We start from the raw sequence: 19,130 nt of genomic DNA, 5'->3' as shown, positions 1-19,130 counted from the left end.
TTCCCAAATGCTTACAGGTCTAGAAAATGTGTGAATTTTCAACTTTCTTTGGGTATTACAAGGAGGAGTGATCTACTAGGTCATCATAAAAAAAGATTCTATTCTAGCATTCATACATGTGTTCATTTTCTGCTTGTTTATTAAAAAAAACATAGGACATAGAGGTCTCCAGACCAGGCACTCTGGGAAAGCAAGACATGCACAGTTTGGCTAACTCAGAAGAATGTTTAAAATTAGATAATTTATAAAGTTACTAAATACCAGGAGACAAGAAAGAGTGAATTTTACCATGCAGGTTTGCAAGCACAGAAGCAACTACCTAAAGCACAAATCAACAAACTACAGTCCACAAGCTAAATCCAGTGTGCCACTTGTTTTTGTGTGGCTCAATAGCTGTGAATAATGTCTAGATTTTAAATGGTTGAAAAAACTCAAAAAATAGTATTTAATAGCATGAGAAAATTAAATGAAATTCAAATTTCAGGGCCCATAGAGTTTTATTGGAACACAACCACACCTATTAGTTTACATATTGTGTAGGGCTGCTTTCACACTTTCACAAAGGCAGAGTTGAGTAGTGGAGTCAGAGAATATATGGCCTGCAAAGCCATTAACATGCAGGGGAGAGCAAAAGTATGTTTACAGTTATAACTATATGAAACACAGTTTATTTTGTATTATTATTAATTATTGTATTATTTATTTGTATTACAACTGTAAACCTACTTTTGCTCACCTCCTGTACTTATTACCGAGCCCCTTACAGAAAAAGTTTGCAAACCCCTGATCTAAAATCTATCTAACCCATTTAAGAAAACCAGAAACAGATAAAAGATAAGAGGAGCTTCCTGCAAAGATCTCTTGGACTTGTGCAATCAAGATCAGTCAACTCCTTGGCCAAAGATACCTGATCAAGGCCCTGTTGAAGCTGCAAGTAGATCTTCCTAGCATAGTTAACTTGCCTCTGGGAAATGTTACCCAAAAAGTCAGGGAGTGAAGAGGACAATGATATGCATAAAAATCCTGTGCAAGATTCCAAACAAGAAGTAACATTCAATTCCACATGAGTTGAGGTGGGAAAGAGTGGATTTAAAGGACAGAAAGAGTTCAATAAGGGTTCACTTACATTTCTTCCCTCACAAAAACGTGGGACAAGAGAGAGAGAATCAAAGCCATACTTACATAAAATTTGCCAAGGATACTAAATTGGGACATATTGTAAACATTAGTGACGATGGTGTAATTCTTTGAGTTCAGAATGTAAACTACAGTTTCAATTTATGATGTGTACCAAACAGTGCTCCATGTGTACAAAACAAATGGATGTACAATCTCCAATGTTTTACTAGAAAATGTCTGAAAAATAGTAAATCCTTGCGCACATAGTGCACATGATGAATTAATTAACTCCCTTTGAAACATGATGAGGTAGAGATGGGGATTCATACCCTGATTTTCCAGATGAGAAAATGGAAAATAATGGAAGTTACCCAGCCATGGTCATAATGCCGGAGAAAGAGAGAATCTCAGAGTCATGAGTTTTAACCCAGTCCATCTACACTGCACTCTCTCAGCTGACTCTATCCATATATGAAGATTGATTTTTAAGAGAATGGGAGCTAGGATTTGCCATCTACTAGGAAAGCAAAACCAAAAGTACAAATGCATATGTGTTTGCTGAAATAATAATGAGTTTGTAAATTATAGAATTATCATCAAAATTTTAAGCTGGAAGAACATTTTAAAAACATCTAGTTTAACTTCTTTATTTCACAGGTGGGGAAAACTGAGGTCCCAGAGGAGGAAATTTCATATCCAAGGTCACAAAACTAAAGCCTCTCTGAGCCTCCACCTCTGGAGGAACTATCAAAGTTGTGTATAGGCACAACTTTCCTTAGACTTCATGATATTTTAGATAGCATTCAATATGTTTTCCCCTTTCACCTCCCTGCTCATCCTATCCACTCTACCAGCTAGGTGATTTTCCTCATGAATATTTCTAACCAACGAACCATCCCGCTAACTGCCTGTGTATGCATGCACACAAATACTTTCACTCTCTCACTAAGTTTACATCAACCAGATTTTAGTGATTTAACCCCCATGGCCTAGTACCATTATCTTTTACCTCAAAATGTTCAGATCCTTCCCTGACTAGCCTCACTCTCACCCAATACTCCCAGTATTACTGACCATGAGAAAATGTGGCATTCTTTCTTTTGTCTCAACAGGAAAACCTGGCTATATTACAATAACCTTTGTGCTAAGCCTTGAACCAATGACAGCATTAAAGCCTCATGCTTTATGAACTATCAAAGCTAGAAATGGATTTCTGTCTGACATGCCAGGCTTTTATGTCTTGTACCTGTGCCCAGTACAGAGATTTCTGAAACCATGAATAAAGTCGTAACCAACACTATGAATACTCAGTCTGAGTTAACAGACACTGACAAACAAGTGAGGAAGAGAAAGATTTGTGTTCCCACTCCATGCAACACAGGTGGAATTCCAAGTTTGAACAAGGTAGATTCAGAATCATCTTCAGAAAAGCCATCTGGATGATAAAGATGCATTGTAAAAACAGAGAAAAAAAACAAATCAATAAATGTTCTTTGAGGGTAATAAGACAGCCCCCTGCCTTCAAATAGAGATAATGATGGCAGTAAACTCCAGCCACCAAGTTTTACAGATTGAGTGGCAAATAAAAACACCAATAATTTTTCTTTGTTTTGTGTATTTTGTGTGTGTGTTTTTAAAACCACCTTATCATGCCCCTCAAAGGGCTCAGAAATGGAACATGGGGTCCACATTTCAAAGGAACTGAGGGGTTTCATAGTTTTACAAAGAATCTATTGATTATTTTTCATATTTCAAGGAGTCAAGAGAATTTGGCACCATGAACTCACAATGGCTCATTTTCTCAAAGAGTATAACCAAGTTCTCTAACTTAAGTGACTCTAGGGTCTGGAGCACTTGAGACCTTACTGGATTTCTAAGTGTTCTGTAAGTTGAATGGTTACTCATCTGCCTCTTCTCTTCATTATTGTCAAATAGCACAACATTCATATCAGAGTTCCTCCCAGACAGCCCTTCCAGCTGCCCTTCTACCTGCCTCCTTCCTGCAGACTTGACTTCTCCAGAAAGCTCCCATGTGGAATATGTTATGACAGCAAAATCTTCTCTTTCACAACATGGTTGATTATTTCCCATTTTCCAAAAATGGAAATATCATGACCTACCTCTATAAAACCCAGAGGCATCATCAAATACAATCTAATCTGTCTATTGAATGTGCTTGTTTGCTTGCTTACTTGAACTCTTTTGCTATCTGATATGACTGTGATTACTGTGGTGCGTGGGCTTAGTAACACACAAGGTGTAGATAGGTGTTCTGCGTCATTCTTTGCACTTTAGGCAGGGTCTACTGGATGACAGGGCATGGGGAAGAAGCAGGTACTCACTGGGGAAGGAGGAGGCATCTGAAGTCTTTAGAGCTGCTCCTCATTTCCTTTCCTGACAGCCATCTTTCTGGAAGTACTCTTAATAAAGGAAGACAATGCTCTCTGCATCTCTTTCCAAACTTCATAGGCCTAGGCACTGAGGCCCCAGACCTTGTACGATACTAGTCCAGAAAAAGCAGTAGCAATGGGCCACTTAGGGGTCTGCATACAGCATGTTTTCAGCAATAATAAAAGCTGTTTCCTTGTTGCTTTGGGGACTGTAAAAACAATAAGAGCTGTCCATTTCATAGGTAACCCTTCCACCTGGCCAAAATGATGGAAATCCAGCCATCATTGCAACTGGCTATCAGTGGGGAGACCAGTTAAAGGACACCCACTTTCTACCTTTTCTCTGGTACTTCTGGTGAGTGTCATGACATTCCTAATGAAAGTTGTGGCTTTACGTAGCTGCCACTTTCAAAACTGTCCACAGGTTTTGTAGCTCTTACATAATGAAAGACTGTCTGTTTGGGTTCTGACATTGGAATTCAACATTTTTAGCTAAGTGAGAGGAAAGAAAAGGCCTCAGAAAGAAGTATGTGATTTGTAGAAAGTGGGGGAAGGAGTAGATACTGGTGTTTAGCAACTGGGTCTGCTCCCTGAGTAGATCATCGCTGTTCACAGGCTGTTTGTTCATCAGTGTGCCTTTGAGAAAGAAGTCATTGGTACAGGATGGGGGGTGGCATTGAAGTGTATAAAAGGCTTAGGCCCAAGTTGACTTAAAAGGAAGGAGGCAATAGTATGTACAGAAGGTCTGGAAATGGGAATTCCTGCTATAGAATACAGAGGCTGAGCACCTCTATGGGCTAACCAGACATGAGTTTTTCTAATACAAATAAGACTAAGAAGCCAGGGCTTCAGCCTACATAGACAAATATAATTTGCAACTTAGCTTGGGGCTCTGTACCAATGCACAGGCTCACAAGGGCAGGTTTGTGGAGAGGAGAATAAGTGTTTCATCACTATGGGTCCTTTTCTACCTGGGAGCTATTTATGCAAAGGAACCTCAAGGAGGCAGCAGCAGGAAGGAGCAGGTGCACAGACTGATGGTCTGCTTAAGGTCAGAATACTTCCTTTTTGGGGCTGAAGCCAGGGAGACTTTGCTAAGGAACAGTCTTGTATTCACCACACAGTACAGGCTGGGGAATCAGTTGGGGTATCTCTACTTCTAAATCCTCTAATAAGGACAATTTTCCCCTCATTCAGTAGCAGAGTGGAGCACAAACAGGATGGAAATTAAATCTTTTCAAATCTTTAATTTTTCTTTCATTCCTAAGACCAGCCAAGGTCCAATTACCAGCTGGGATCACCTTCATTACCTACATTGCCTGTACTACCAAGGCTGCCGAAGCCAGGGGATCAGCAAATATGAAAACTTGCTTCTTTAGGCTCTTGGATTCTTTGAAGGGCCCTGCCAGTGACAGGTTGCCCCTGCCAGGTTGTCCCTTAGATGATAAAATCCTGGGCCCTGGAAAATTGGTGCTTCTCTCCAGAAGATAAAGGAGAAAAGTAAATAGAAGTGAGTGTGCAAGACCTTTTACCTTCAGCAGCTCTTTTAAAGAAGACTTTGCAGCTTCCACAAGTGAGAGCTCCATAATGACAGCCAGAAGCTTCATCCCCACAGATCAGGCAGGTCTTCTGGGGTGGAAAGTAATAGTCAATGGGCAGAACATGGTCCCTGGAAGTATCCAAACTGGAAAGACACAAGAGAAATAATGCAATACACATCAGTAGTTGGCAGAAATAGGATGGTAGAAATCTGAGGTCTTGAGGAGTAAACTATATTTAGTTAGTGTACATTATTGCTATTTATTGTTTAATAGAGCCAGTGTGGAGCTGAATTTTCCTGGGAATTCTCCTAGGGATAATATTTGCAGGGTTTCCTGTTACATGGACAGAGTCTTTTAGAGATCCTGCAAAGGAATTAGACAACTTCTCTGGGATTAGCAATCTTAGTGAGGGAAGGATGAAGGCAGAAACCTGAGGTTCAGGTATCTAACTTATGATAGTCAGACAACAATTTCAGAAAAAATAAATGGTATGAACCCAGTCCTATGATGTTACCTTGTCCAAAGGGAGACCTTTAGCTAAACCAGATTAAACCTCAAAACAGTTTGATGTATTTTGCTCTAGTCTCTTAGTCTCACTCTCTGCAAATAAGAATAATATCACCCACACTACTGAGATAACGTTGTGAGCAATGACATAAATTAGGCCAAAGAATAAAAAGCTCTTGAATACACAAGTGAGGGATCATAATTAGTATTATCATACCAGTATTCTTTGTTTTTTTCCAGTCTCTCACTTTTCTTAGGTGTTTCTCTAGATCACATGGATATGCCTCCAACCCTACTCTACAACATAAAATAGCAGAATCTCTATGCCTGAAGCTTTTGTTGAGAAATGAGGGACAGTGATTCTCAAAATTTCTTAAGCTACCATCTCAACACTTGGCCATTATATTACTCATTTATTCCTTGGGCTAGGATGAAGCTTCAGAGGTCTAAGTGTCTGTCTGTCTATCTCTAAGAAGATCCATGTCTGAATCTTTCTAGGTGGGTGTGAAAAAGAATTGATGGAATGGGTAATTCTTAGTCTCACAAAGTAGTTAATTCAAATTTAAACATGGCTCTTACTACCACAAGGTCATTTTTCCTTTTCAATGTCTTATATCTATGCATTAAACAAAACTTAACTGACCTCTTGGGTTATTCTGCCTCAGGTAGACAAAAATTGTCCATATTCTCATCTACAGGAATGTAGCTACTATTTTTTTTTTTATGAGTACTTCTTCCTTACTAAGGGAGGAAAATAAGCCCTAATAGCAGCCTGTTTGGTGTGTGGGGTGATTTCAACACTGCAAAACAACTCTGTGAGACATTTTTTTTCTCCTTGTATCAGATGAAGAAAGTCAGACTCAAGAGAGGAGAAGCCCAGGCCTATTGACACCAAGGCCAGCACTAGCTGTCTCCAAATCCAACACAGATTCAATTACTCTATTGTCTTTTCACTACTCACCTTCACTTTCAACCCATGGTTCTTTGGTAATTATGTTTAGCACAGTCATCAGAATAAAAACAAAAGCACAAAAGGATTTCCTCCCTTCAACCTACCAATGAGCAGCACTGGCAGGGCAAGAGCAAAGACAGCTCTCACTCAGACTATACTTGATAAGCATTTTTATCTCTAAAACACAGATATTAGCCTTTTTTTCAAGTAAAACAAAAAACACTCAAAAAAGTTCTGAGCATATACAAATCCAGCAGCTGGCTGTGGTGGTCTGTCTTTTCTCCCCATAAGCCTTCCCTTTCCTATCTTAACTGGAAGGCCAGCAGGAGTCTGTCCACCAAACTAAGACTAACAAGGTGACAAATTCCACAGGGAACAAGTTTCACTTCCCATTCACTAATGAGCCAAATACTAAAAATATCATTCTTTTGGCTAAAAATGTAATTTCTTTGGGTAAAAATTGTGCCCCCATCCACAAGGGAAAAAAGCAGAAGTTTTTGTTTCATTTTCTTTTCTTTTTTTGCAAGCTTCTTCATCTTCATCTTACTTTTTTGACTTCAGTAACTAATACAGACAGTTCAAATAAAATTAGAAGAGCATGCATTTAGGCACTCTATGTGCTAGGCCATTTCATATACATAATCTCATTTAATCTTCCCACAAACCCTCTCAGGCAGTTCTGTATCTTCCCTGTATTTTTGGACAAGGAATATACACTCAGGAAAATTAAGTGAACTAGGATTCCATCCTAGGTAAGTCTGACTCCAAAGTGTGGACTAACTTTGTTATGAAACTGGAGGTTGAAATTAGATTGATTCAATTCAACTCCTAGAAGTTAGCCCTATAGACCAGGTAGGTACAGGGCTAGGTGTTGGGGATATAGTGTTAATCAAGTTATTATCCTTGTCTCTAAGCAACTTACTCTCTAGTAGAGAAGAAAGAAATGAAGCAAGGAACTATAAAATAACATATTAGATAATATAATAAAGCAGAATACAGATTGCTACAGATGAGAAAGCACCTCAAAGATGGGAATGTCTTTTTAAGATTTTATTTATTTATTTTAGAGAGTGGAAGGGAAGGAGAAAGAGAAGGAGAGAAACATTGATGTGTGGTTGCCTCCTGTGTGCCCCCCGCTGGGGACCTGGCCTACAACCCAGGCGTGTGCCCTGACAGGGAATTGAACCAGAAACCCTTTGGTTTGCAGGCCAGCACTCAAGCCACTGAGCCACACCAGCCAGGGCAGGAATGGGTTTTGAAAGGCATAAAAGTATATGTGGGTAAATGAGATAATGATGATGATAATGACATCATCATCATCAACTTTTAGTATATGGTTGCAGAATAAATATTAGGTAAATAAAATTTAAATGTACATAAACTAAAGGTCTTTTTGAAAAGAACTTTTAAGAAACAGAAATTTTCATCCATACTAAAATTTAAAATACAGTTCAAAATGTTTAAATATATAATCAATACTTAAAGACTGAAGTTATTAACATTTTTATTAGATATGAGTTTAATAAAATACATCTGACACAAAATAACTATGAAGAGGAAGGAAGAGGAAGAAAGAGGAGGACAAATAATGAAGATGATTTTAGAATCTGAACTTTTCCTAACTGCAATCCACTTGGATCAGAGTTCTGTGATATCTCCTGACCTCACCAGGTCAATTTCTGCCTGCCTCCCTCTTCCTCTCTCTGGCATTGATAAAGGGTACATTGCAGTTCTGACTCATGGGCTGACTTTTGGATACTGGAAATGAAAATTCCAAGTGTAGTCCCTTTCCCAGGTTTATATTCTAGAGAAGCTCATGCACATTTGTACCAGGAGGCATGTGCGGAAAGGATGAGAGCAGCCTTGTTTGTAAAAGCAGAAATTGTAAACATCTACTGACTGGAGAGAGAATAAGTAAATTATGGCATACTCGTTCAATAAAATACAGCACAGCAATGACAATGAACAGAATGTAGCTATACATAGGTGATTATGACAAGCTAATGTTGCTTAAAAGACATAACTCATAAAAGCATACAAACATACATACAATATGAATCTACTACATAATGTTCAAAAAGAAGTAAAAGTAAAGAATATCTATGTAAAAAACCAAAAATGTAAGGGAATAATAAATCTTAATATAAGGTAGTTGTTTCCTCTGGGGAGAAGCTGGGGCTAATGATATAAAGAAGGAGAAATCAAGTTGATTTATGCATACATTTAAACATATTTATTAAGCTACTACATGCCAGGTACCATTCTATGTCCTGGGGTTAGAGCAGAAAACAAAAAAACAAAACAAACAAACAAAAAATGGTCTTAATGTTCTTTAGTCAGGGCTCATGAGTGTTCATTTTATTATTATGTTGTACAACATATGTTACATATATTCTTTTGTATGGCTATCATAGCACATAATTAAAGGAAAATTAAGCAGGGAAACCTCAGAAGTTTCTAATATCCACCTAACTAACACCCTAACTGCAAGTATACAGAAGTTTGCTTGGAGAACAAATACAGAATTTGCACGAAACATCTTGTTTCTTCCTGCTTCCCCTGAGTTACACTTTCACTTACTATCCCGATGCAGGGCATTCAGTTTTATGAGTCTGAAGCAAAAGCACTGCAGGATAAAATGTAAGTTTTCCAAACCAGAACACCACTTCCTATTCTCCAACAGTTTCACAATTAATTAAATAAAAGTGTATTACAAATGCCAGTTCAATGATGGGAAAGTTGGACTTAGAAACACTCAGCACCCAGCCTGGGCTGGGTGGCTATGTTGGTTGGAGTGTCCTCCCATACAACAAAAGTTTGTGGTTCGATTCCCAGTCAGGGCACATGCCTAGGCTGCAGGTTTGATTCCTGGTCATGGCACATACAGGAGGCAACTGATCTTTGTTTCTCAGGAGGCAACTGATTGATGTTTTTCTCTTACATCCATGTCTTTCTCTCTCTCTAAATTGGGGATATCTTAAAGCATCGGTCTACAACCTTTTTGGCACCAGGGACCGGTTTCATGGAAGACAATTTTTCCACAGATGGGGATAGGGGGCTGGGGGAGACAGGAGGCGGACCTCAGGCGATAATGTGAATGGTGTCCACAGACCAGGAGGGAGGTTGGGGACCCCTGCTTTAAAGGGTCTGACTAACTTAAACAAGTCCCTCAATGATTATTAAAGCTGGGTGAAATGCAGAAGCCACAGACCAGTTTTCCTTGTTTGGGGAGGAATATCAATTCCACAGGAATTTGGAGCCAGACCTGTGTTAGAATCCTGCTTCCAACATGGAATCTTGTGCTCAGTTATTAGGGCTTACTCAGCTCCATTTGCCTCATCTGGAGACTGGAGATACTTTCTATCCCAGAGTACTTTTCTGAGAATTACATTAAATAATATCCATTAAGCCCTTTCCTGTGCCTTCCACATGGTAGCTACCTTCACTTTTTGTCTTGCCATAAAAAAGGAAATGTATAATATACTTAAAATAAAAAAGACAATCATTCTTAGCTACACAAGCTTTTTTTTTTCTTGAAGGTGTTCTTTTATTATGATTTTTAGATAATACATTGTAAGATTTTATAATGTAGGATTTAACGAAAAGTAGTCTTGAACTACATTGTCCATATTCCTTGAAGTTTTTACACATAGCTAGTGATACACCTGTCCCAACTGAATGATTAACCTAGCTAATGTTAAAAATGCAGACAACTGTAATTGAATAACAATAAAAATTTTTTAAAAAGAAAAAGGAAAAAAACCAAACCAACAAACTTGATTTAGCTCTTCAAAAAGTGACTTGCTTATGGGTCAATGAGCATGTGTGTAATCAGCAAGGTTTATAGCATGTCATTCATTGTCATTGAACCAAGACTATTTAAATATTAAATATTTCAATATCAAAATATTAAAACTATTTTTGAGGGATTATAGCTTATAAAATAGGCTACACAAGCTTTTAAGGAATGATAAGTACAAGTGGAGAGAGAAGGAAAAAAGACAAGATGTATAAGAACATATCTCTTTCATACATATCTCTGTATTTTTCAAACTTTTAATGATGCCTTTTGTTGAAGTGTAAGGATATATAGGTATAAGATTTGGTTTTCATGCCAATCTCTGCTACCTTCTAACAAGAGTGACTTCAAACAAGTCACTTGGCTTCAATTTCTTCACATGCAAAAAAAAAAAAAATACAGAACTCACGAGACTGCTAAGAGGATTCAATGAGATTTTGGAGGTAAGGCAAGACACACGGTTGATGGTACAGTGATTAATAAATGGCCATGTTATAATAATCTCATGAGAAAATGGTAGAAGTGAGAGCTGGAAAGAGGACCAAATAATAAAAATCCACATCTGCGGTAGGTGTCCCTATTCTTACTTTGAGGATATGCAAACTGATATTTACGTAAGGCAAATGACTTGTCTGAATTCATAGTTAGTAACTGGCAAAGCCAGATTCATACCTGGGGATAGTTACCCCTAAATCCATATTTTCCTGCTCTTGTAACCTGCCAAGAAAATATTTGTCATTTTGTAGTTTTAATTTAACTAGGCTGTTTTAACAGGTTTACTGATATATAATTCACACACCATAAAATTCATCCATTTTGGCATATTTGCATTTAGTATAGCAAACAAATTTTAGAACATTTTCATTACCCCCGAAAGAAAACCCTACACCCATTAGCAGTCACTCCCCAGTCCCTCCTCTCAAAGCTTGACAACACTTATTTACTTTCTGTCTCTAAAGATGGCTGGGGTGGGGAGGAGTGGTGGGGGGAAATGGAGACAACTGTACTTGAACAACAATAAAATAAAATAAAATAAAATAAAATAAAATAAAATAAAATAAAATAAAATAAAAGATATGCCCTCATAGGCTTCTGGCTCAAGATGGCAATGTAGGAAGATTCTGAACTTACTTCTTCTCACAAACATTCTGAGACTAAAGCTACATATAAAACAATTTCCTCTTTAAAAATAAAAACTAAAAGCTCTCTAAGTGACAATTAAATGACTGTCAAGTGAGAAGACCACATTGAAATTGGTACAGAAATAATCTTGCCATTAACCTCATCTTGGTGCAGCATCCCCCAACTGGGAGACAACTTCCAACCTAAAGCTTTGCCATGAGGAGTGAAGGGTTGAATGCAATATAAGGCATCCCAATTTGTAAGATATACATTGAAAGACAAGCTATCAAAACATCTAACTTTGAAAATCACATGGGATTGTGTCCTGAGACCCACAAGACTATAGCAATCTGAGAAATCACTCTTAAAGAACCTGCATGCTTGGACTTACCCACCCCGGGGCCCAGCTCAGAGGCAGTTACTTGTGCCCAGACTGAAAAATAAAGTAGACTAATCTGCTTATATTAAAGCAGCAGACTGAGGGCAGGGCATTTACTTTAACATACAGATCTAGGAGTGTGCAGGAACACTTTTATGAGGGTGGAAATTTGCGAGTACCATTTTCATGCATTCTCTTTTCCATGCTCTAAGCAGTATGTTCAGGAAGGGGGCTTTTAGATGTGTTGGATGCCCCAATTTTTTGTAGTTACAGCCTAGGGGATGTCTCTTGATTGGCTGGCTATGGAGGCCAGGGGACATTTTTTTCCTGGTCTGATTGGACTGTAATAATTGGTGTCACCCAGAGAGGAGCTCATACCCTTCCCTGGTGCCATCATTTTGTGACAGCTGCAGAGACACCTGGTTTGGTGGCTAGCAGAGCTCATGTTCATGGGTAGTACAGGTCTGAAACCAATGGAGAAAATATTTTTAAACAGCTACCATATCCAGGACACAGCAAGAGGTAAGAGACCAAGGAGTTCAGTCTTTTTATAAAGGAGTACTATTAACTAATCATCTTGACTGCAGGGGGCAGGCTACTAATTAAACACACATCTTGGGATTGACTGTAAGTCTTTCAAGTGATCTTGGAGGGTGGGTACTATCTTTGTGCTCACCCTCAGCCATGCTTCAGAGAGTCAGTGTCTCCTACAGGGGAGCTTTACATGTGCCTGTTGCTCTGGTTTTTATGCATGGTGTCTGCTTTTTTTTTTTTTTTTTTGGCTGATGCCCAGGAGTCAGCCCTTAATCATCAGGCTTTGGTGGCTGGGGAGGTTTGGAGCTTGCATTCCTGGGTACCACAAGACTGTGGTAATCGGAGAGACAGTTTTTGACAGAATACTACCCACAGGACACTGCACAGAGAGAAGACTGAGGCACACCCCTGGTCCTTCTGTGAAGGAGGCCTGCTTGTTTGTCCGAGAGCTTTGGTTTGAGGGGAACACTTCAGATTTGGCACACATTTATTGGTCTATGGAGCTGCTCTCAAGGAATGTAGGCTGTGGATATGATCTTGGTTATCTCCTTTTTCCCAACTTGCTGGTATCACCCAGAAAAGAGCTATGCACTTGTCTGAAACCCCCAGTTTCTCAGGGAATACCTCCAGATTACCTGGCTCTGGTAGCCAGCAGAGCTTATGCTTGTGACCCCACAGGACTACATATATTTCAACCTAGGTGCTGACTGAGATCCTTCCCTTTCAGACACTCACAGGTCTTGGCAAATATTTAACTACTGGGAGCTATAAAATTAATAGTAGTCTGCTTGGACAAGCACAAAGATTTGAGAGACAACCAATAGTTGAGGCAGGGTTGAATGAGAAAGTTCATCTCCTACACAAGGCCACTCGTTTAAGACTGGAAGAGCTGGATGTTTTACCCAATGTATAGAAACCAACACAGATTGTTGGTGTACAGGAATGCCTTTGATTTCTTAGTATTGACTTTGTATACAGCTGTTTTGCCAAATTCATTTATTAGATCGAGTAGTTTTTTGGTGGAGTCTATAGGATTTTCCATGTACACTATCATGTCATCTGCAAACAGTGACAGTTTCATTTCCTCCTTTCCAATTTGGATGCCTTTTATTGCTTTTTCTTGTCTGATTGCTGTGCCTAGGACTTCTAATACTATGGTGAATAGGAGTGGTGAGAGAGGGCATCCTTGTCTTGTTCTTCATCTTAGTGGGAAAGCTCTAAGTTTTTGTCCATTGAGTATGATGTTGGCGGTAGGTCTCTCATATATGGCCTTTATTATGTTGAGGACTGCTCCCTCTATTCCCACTTTGCTGAGTGTTTTTATCAGAAATGGGTGCTGTCCCTTATCAAATGCTTTTTCCTAATCTATTGATATGATCAAGAGGTTTTTGTCTTTGCTGTTGTTTATGTGGTGTATTATGTTTATTGATTTGCGAATATTGTACCATCCTTTCATCCCTGGGATGAATCCCACTTGATCATGGTGTATGATCTTTTTAATGTATTGCTGGATACAGTTTGCCAATATTTTGTTGAGGATTTTAGCATCTATGTTCATCAGTGATATTGGCCTGAAGTTTTCTTTCTTTGTTATGGCTTTATGTGGTTTTGGGATTAGGATGATGTTGGCTTTGTAAAACGAGTTTGGGAGTCTTCCGTCTTCTTGAATTTTTTGAAATAATCTGTGGAGGATGGGGGTTAGCTCCCCCTTAAATGCTCTATAGAATTCTCCTGTGAAACCATCTGGTCCAGGGCTTTTTGATTACTGTTTCAATTTCATCAGGCGTTACTGGTCTGCTCAGGCTTTGTGCTTCTTCCTCATTGAGTTTTGGTAGGTTATATTTTTCTAGAAATTTGTCCATTTCATCTAGGTTTTCAAATTTTCTGGCATACAGTTCTTCATAGTAATTTCTTACAATCCTTTGTATCTCGGTGGTATCCGCTGTAGTCTGTCCTCTTTCATTTCTGATTGTGTTTATTTGGGTCCTCTCTCTTTTTTTCTTGATGAGCCTGCTTAAAGGCTTGTCGATTTTGTTTATCTTTTCAAAGAACCAGATCCTGGATTCGTTGATCCTTACAATTGTGCTTTTAGTCTCTATGTCATTTAATTCTGCTCTGATCTTGGTTATTTTCTTCCTTCTGCTTGCTCTGGGCTATCTTTGTTGTTGTTCCTCCAGTTCTTGTAGGTGTAGGGTTAGGTTGTTTATTTGAGCTGTTTCTATTCTTTTTAGGTAGGCCCGTATCGCTATAAACTTCCCTCTCAGGACTGCCTTTGCTGTGTCCCATAGATTTTGGATTGTTGTGAGTTCATTTTCATTTGTTTCCAGAAACTTTTTGATTTCTTCCCTACTCTTCGTTCTTCACCCATTCATTGTTTAATAGCATGTTTAATAATTCAATCTCCATGTTTTTGAGTGTTTTGGGGTTTTTTCCTTGAGGTTTGTTTCTAGTTTCAGTCCCTTATGGTCAGAGAAAATGCTTGATATGGTTTCAATTTTCTTGAATTTGTTGAGGCTTGTTTTGTGTCCTATATTGTGGTCTATCTTTGAAAATGTTCCATGTGCATTTGAAAAGAATGCGTATTTTGCTTCTTTGGGATGAAAGGCTCTATATATATCAGTTAAGTCCATTTTATCCAAGGCCTTGTTCAATGCCTCAATATCTTTGTTGATATTTTGTTTAGAAGATCTGTCCATCTTTGACAGTGGGGTATTAAAATCCCCTACTATAATTGTGTTGCTGTCAATATCTTTCTTGAAGTCCTCCAAGATTTTCTTTATGTATTTGGGTGCTCCTATGTTGGGAGCATATATATTTACAATGTTTATGTCTTCTTGGTGTATTCTTCCTTTGAGTATTATGAAGTGACCTTCTGGGTCTCTCTTTATGGCCCTTTTTTTGAAGTCTATTTTGTCTGATATGAGTATTGCTACCCCTGCCTGCTTTTTTTTCCTGTCCGTTTGCTTGGAAAATTTGTTTCCAGCCCTTCACTTTCAGTCTGTGTAGGTCTTCTGTCCTGAGGTGGGTCTCTTGTAGGCAGCATATGTGTGGGTCATGCTTTCTTATGCATTCAGCTATTCTATGTCTTTTGATTGGAGCATTTAATCCATTTACATTTAAGGTTATTATTGATAGGTACTTATTCATTACCGATTCTTTGTACCTGTGTTATTCCCTCTTTCTCTCTTTTCCTTCCTTTCCTTACAGCAGCCCCTTTAGTATCTCTTGCAGAGCTGGTTTGGTGGAGGTATATTCTTTTAGACTTCTTTTGTCTGGGAAACTCCTTATTTGGCCTTCTATCTTGATTGAGAGCCTTGTTGGGTAAAGTAGTCTTGGTTGCAGGCCTCAGGTTCTCATTACTTGGAATATTTTTTGCCATTCTCCTCTGGCTTGGAGCGTTTCCATTGAGAAGTCAGCTGCTAACCTTATCGGGGCTCCCTTGTATGTTACTTCCTTTTTTTCCCTTGCTGCCTTTAAGATTCTTTCTTTGTCTTGGAATTTTGCCATTTTAATTATGATGTGTCTTGCAGTGGGTCTCTTTGGGTTCCTCTTGAATGGGACTCTCTGTGATTCCTGGATTTGTGTGACGTTTTCTCTCATCAAATTAGGGAAATTTTCCATCATTACTTTTTCAAACAGGTGTTCTATCCCTTGCTCTTCCTCTTCGCCTTCTGGTATCCCTATTACCCAGATATTATTACGTTTCATGTTGTCCTGCATTTCCCTTAACCCCTCTTCATTCTTTCTGAGCCTCTTTTCCTTTTCTTGCTCATTCTGGGTGTTTTTTTCTACCCTGTCCTCCAGCTCACTGATCCGATCCTCTGCTCCATCAAGCCTCCTTTTGATTCCTTCTACTGTGTCCTTCAGGTCAGAAATTGTATTCTGCATTTCCTCTTGGCCCTCGGTGATAGTGTCTATTTCCTTTTTCATGTTGGTATAGTTTGCAGTGAGTTCATTGTAGTTTCCCTGTAGTTGTTGGTAATTCTGTGTGAGCTCATTAAGCTTCCTTATAACCAATGCTTTGAACTCAACATCTGGTAGTTGACTTGCCTCTTTTTCATTTAGCATTGTTTCTGAGACTTCTTCCTTTCCTTTCATTTGGGGGTTGTTTCTTTATCTTCCCATTGTTTGTGAGACTCTTCCTGTTAGCCTCTGCTTCTTAAGTTGCTCTGTTCTGACCCCCTGGGTTTATGGTGTAAACTTCTGTGGTAGAATACCTGTGAGATTCAGTGGTACAGTCTCCTTGATCTCCCGAGCTTACTGATCTTGGGCTGTGGTTTCTGTTGGCTCTGTGTATGTCTTTGGTTTTTGGTTGTTGTTGGGTCTTTCTTTGGTGGGTCCTTCCCACCAGCTGTTTATCTGAGGGTCAGTCTGTCCCTCACCTCTTGTCTTCTGTTGTGCAGGTGTGGGCAGGTTGTGTTGGAGCTGGTTCTTCCATGTTTACAAGGTTTTGAGGCTTTTCTCTTGCTCTTGTTCAGTTGTTTGTTCTCACTATTTCGTTGTATTTCCAGATAGGTCCTGGGTTGAGTTAGTGTGACTTCCAGTCCCTCCTTCACCTTCTTCTGTTGTTATCTGTTGGTGATTCCTTTGTTGGTGGGTTTCCTCTTCCAGGAGGAATCCTGGTGTTCCCAGCTTCTACCCACTCTTTTTTTATGGTAGGCCTTCTCCGGGCTATGGGTGTGCATGCAGAGCCTTCCTTGATTCACACTCTCCCTGGTTCCTGTGGTCTCAGTTACCTCCGAGATGAGGTTCAGACACTCTCATTCACTGGGCACCCTCCCCTAGGTGGTTCCTGTAGTCTCAGCTCCCTCCGAGATGAGTTGCGGGCACTCCCAGGTAGCTGGGCACACTCCCAGTTGCTGGGCACCCTGCCCTGGGTGGTGCCTGTAGTCTCAGCTCCCTCTGAAATGAGGTGCATGCCCTCCCCAGTGGATGTGCACCCTGCCCCAGGTGGTGCCTGTAGTCTCAGCTCCCTCCGAGATGAGGTGCACACAGTCCCCCAAGGGTGGTGGGGTCGAGAGGAGACTGGAGCTGTTGCTGCAGGGGAATTCCCCAAAGTGCCCCAGAGGGTCTTTTTCTTTTTGGGAAAAATCCTCCTGCTTGATCCTGTGGCTCCCTCCGTACAAGGAAGGGCCTGATGTCTCACACAGCCCACCTCTCCAGCTAGGCTGTCCCCATCAGGATCGCACACACGGCCCAACTTGCAACTCTCCTCAGCCAGCGACTGCGGTCTCCCTGGGATTTCCACTTCATCCTTATTCCCCTCCCTGCGACTTTAGGCAACCAGGTCTCTCACAGTGTTGCTCAGGCCTTGTTTGGCAGCGGAGGGGGCCATTAACCCGGCTCTCTCCCAGGAGTCCTGCGGCAGGCCCCGCACCGGCAGGCCTGGGGCTGCAGCCACCCTGGTCCCTGCTTTGGTCCCAGGGACCTTTTTGTCTTGAAGCAATGCCCTTACCTTCTGTTTTCTCAGTGTCCTCTGTACTTTTTGGTCTCCTATCTTCATAAACACTTGGCTGCTTTTGGCTGTTCACTTTGTTTCTTAGTAGAGTGGGTAGGTGTTTCACCCAGGTGCAGGGGGAAGTTAACTCCGCTCCCACCTATCTTGCCACCATTTTCTTCAAAACCTGTACCACAGTTTTTTGATCCACTCATTTACTGATGGGCACTTAGGCTGTTTCCAGCACTTGGCTTTGCTCCTATGAACATTGGGGTGCATAGGTTCTTTTGGATTGGTGTTTCAGGATTCTTAGGTTATAATCCCAGCAGTGGAAATACCGGGTCAAAGGCAGTTCCATCTTTAGTTTTTGGAGGAAATTCCATACTGTTTTCCACAGTGGCTGCACCACTCTGCATTCCCACCAACAGTGCACTAGGGTGCCCTTTTCTCCACAACCTCACCAGCACTCGTTTGTTGATTTGGTTATGATGGCCATTTTGACTGTTGTAACGTGGTATCTAATTGTGGTAATTTGCATCTCACTGATGGTTAGTGATGCTGAGCATCCTTTCATGTGTGTCTGGGCCCTCTGTATGTCCTCCTTGGAGAAGTGTCTGTTCAGGTCCTTTGCCCATTTTTTAATTGGGTTGTTTGTCTTCCTGGAGTGGAGTCATGTAAGTTCTTTATATATTTTGGAGATCAAACTCTTGTACAAAATATCATTGGCAAATATATTTTCCCGTACAGTTGGTTCTCTTTTCACTTTGCTGATATTTTTTACCCATGCAGAAGCTTTTTATTTTGATGAAGTCCCATTTGTTTATTCCTTCCTTTGTGTCCCTTGCTCTATGGGATATCGGTAAAAATATTTCTGCTTGGAATATCTGAGATTTTCCTCCCTATATTCTCCTCTAGGACTTTTATAGTGTCATGACTTATATTTAAGTCTTTTATCCATCTTGAGTTTATTTTTGTGTATGGTGTAAGTTGGTGGTCGAGTTTCATTTTTTTGCCTGTAGCTGGCGAGATCTCCCAACACCATTTATTGAAGAGGCTATTTTTACTCCATGTTATGCTTCTGCTCCCTTTGGTGAATATTAATTGACCATATAGACTTGAGTTTATTTTTGAGGTCTCTATTCTGTTCCACTGATTTATGTGTCTATTATTATGCCAGTACCAGGTTATTTTGATTACAGTGGCCTTGTAATATAGTTTGATATCAGATATTTTGGTCCTTTCTACTTTGTTTTTCTTTCTCAAAGTTGCTGAGGCTATGCCAGGTCATTTATGGTTCCATATAAATTTTTGAAACGTTTGTTTTACATTTTTAAAATATGTCACTGGTAC

General features: G+C 39.9%; 1 protein-coding gene across 3 annotated transcripts in view; it reads right to left on the bottom strand.

Annotated features, from left to right (window-relative positions):
• AR (androgen receptor) overlaps positions 1–19,130 on the bottom strand; it is a 233,061-nt gene that overhangs the window by 121,530 nt on the left and 92,401 nt on the right. For all 3 annotated transcript variants that reach the window (XR_006654762.2, XM_053917168.2, XM_024555323.3), the window contains one exon: positions 5,042–5,193. Coding sequence is in view for 2 of the 3 variants with exons in the window: in XM_053917168.2 (XP_053773143.1) it covers positions 5,042–5,193 (152 nt within the window). In the remaining variant the exon portion in view is untranslated. The remainder of the gene's footprint in view (positions 1–5,041; positions 5,194–19,130) is intronic.

This window comes from Desmodus rotundus, chromosome X, assembly GCF_022682495.2.
Source record: "Desmodus rotundus isolate HL8 chromosome X, HLdesRot8A.1, whole genome shotgun sequence".
Classification (NCBI taxonomy): domain Eukaryota; kingdom Metazoa; phylum Chordata; class Mammalia; order Chiroptera; family Phyllostomidae; genus Desmodus; species Desmodus rotundus.
The sequence above is the reverse complement of the archived record's forward strand: the minus strand, read 5'-3'. Positions and strand labels throughout refer to the sequence as shown.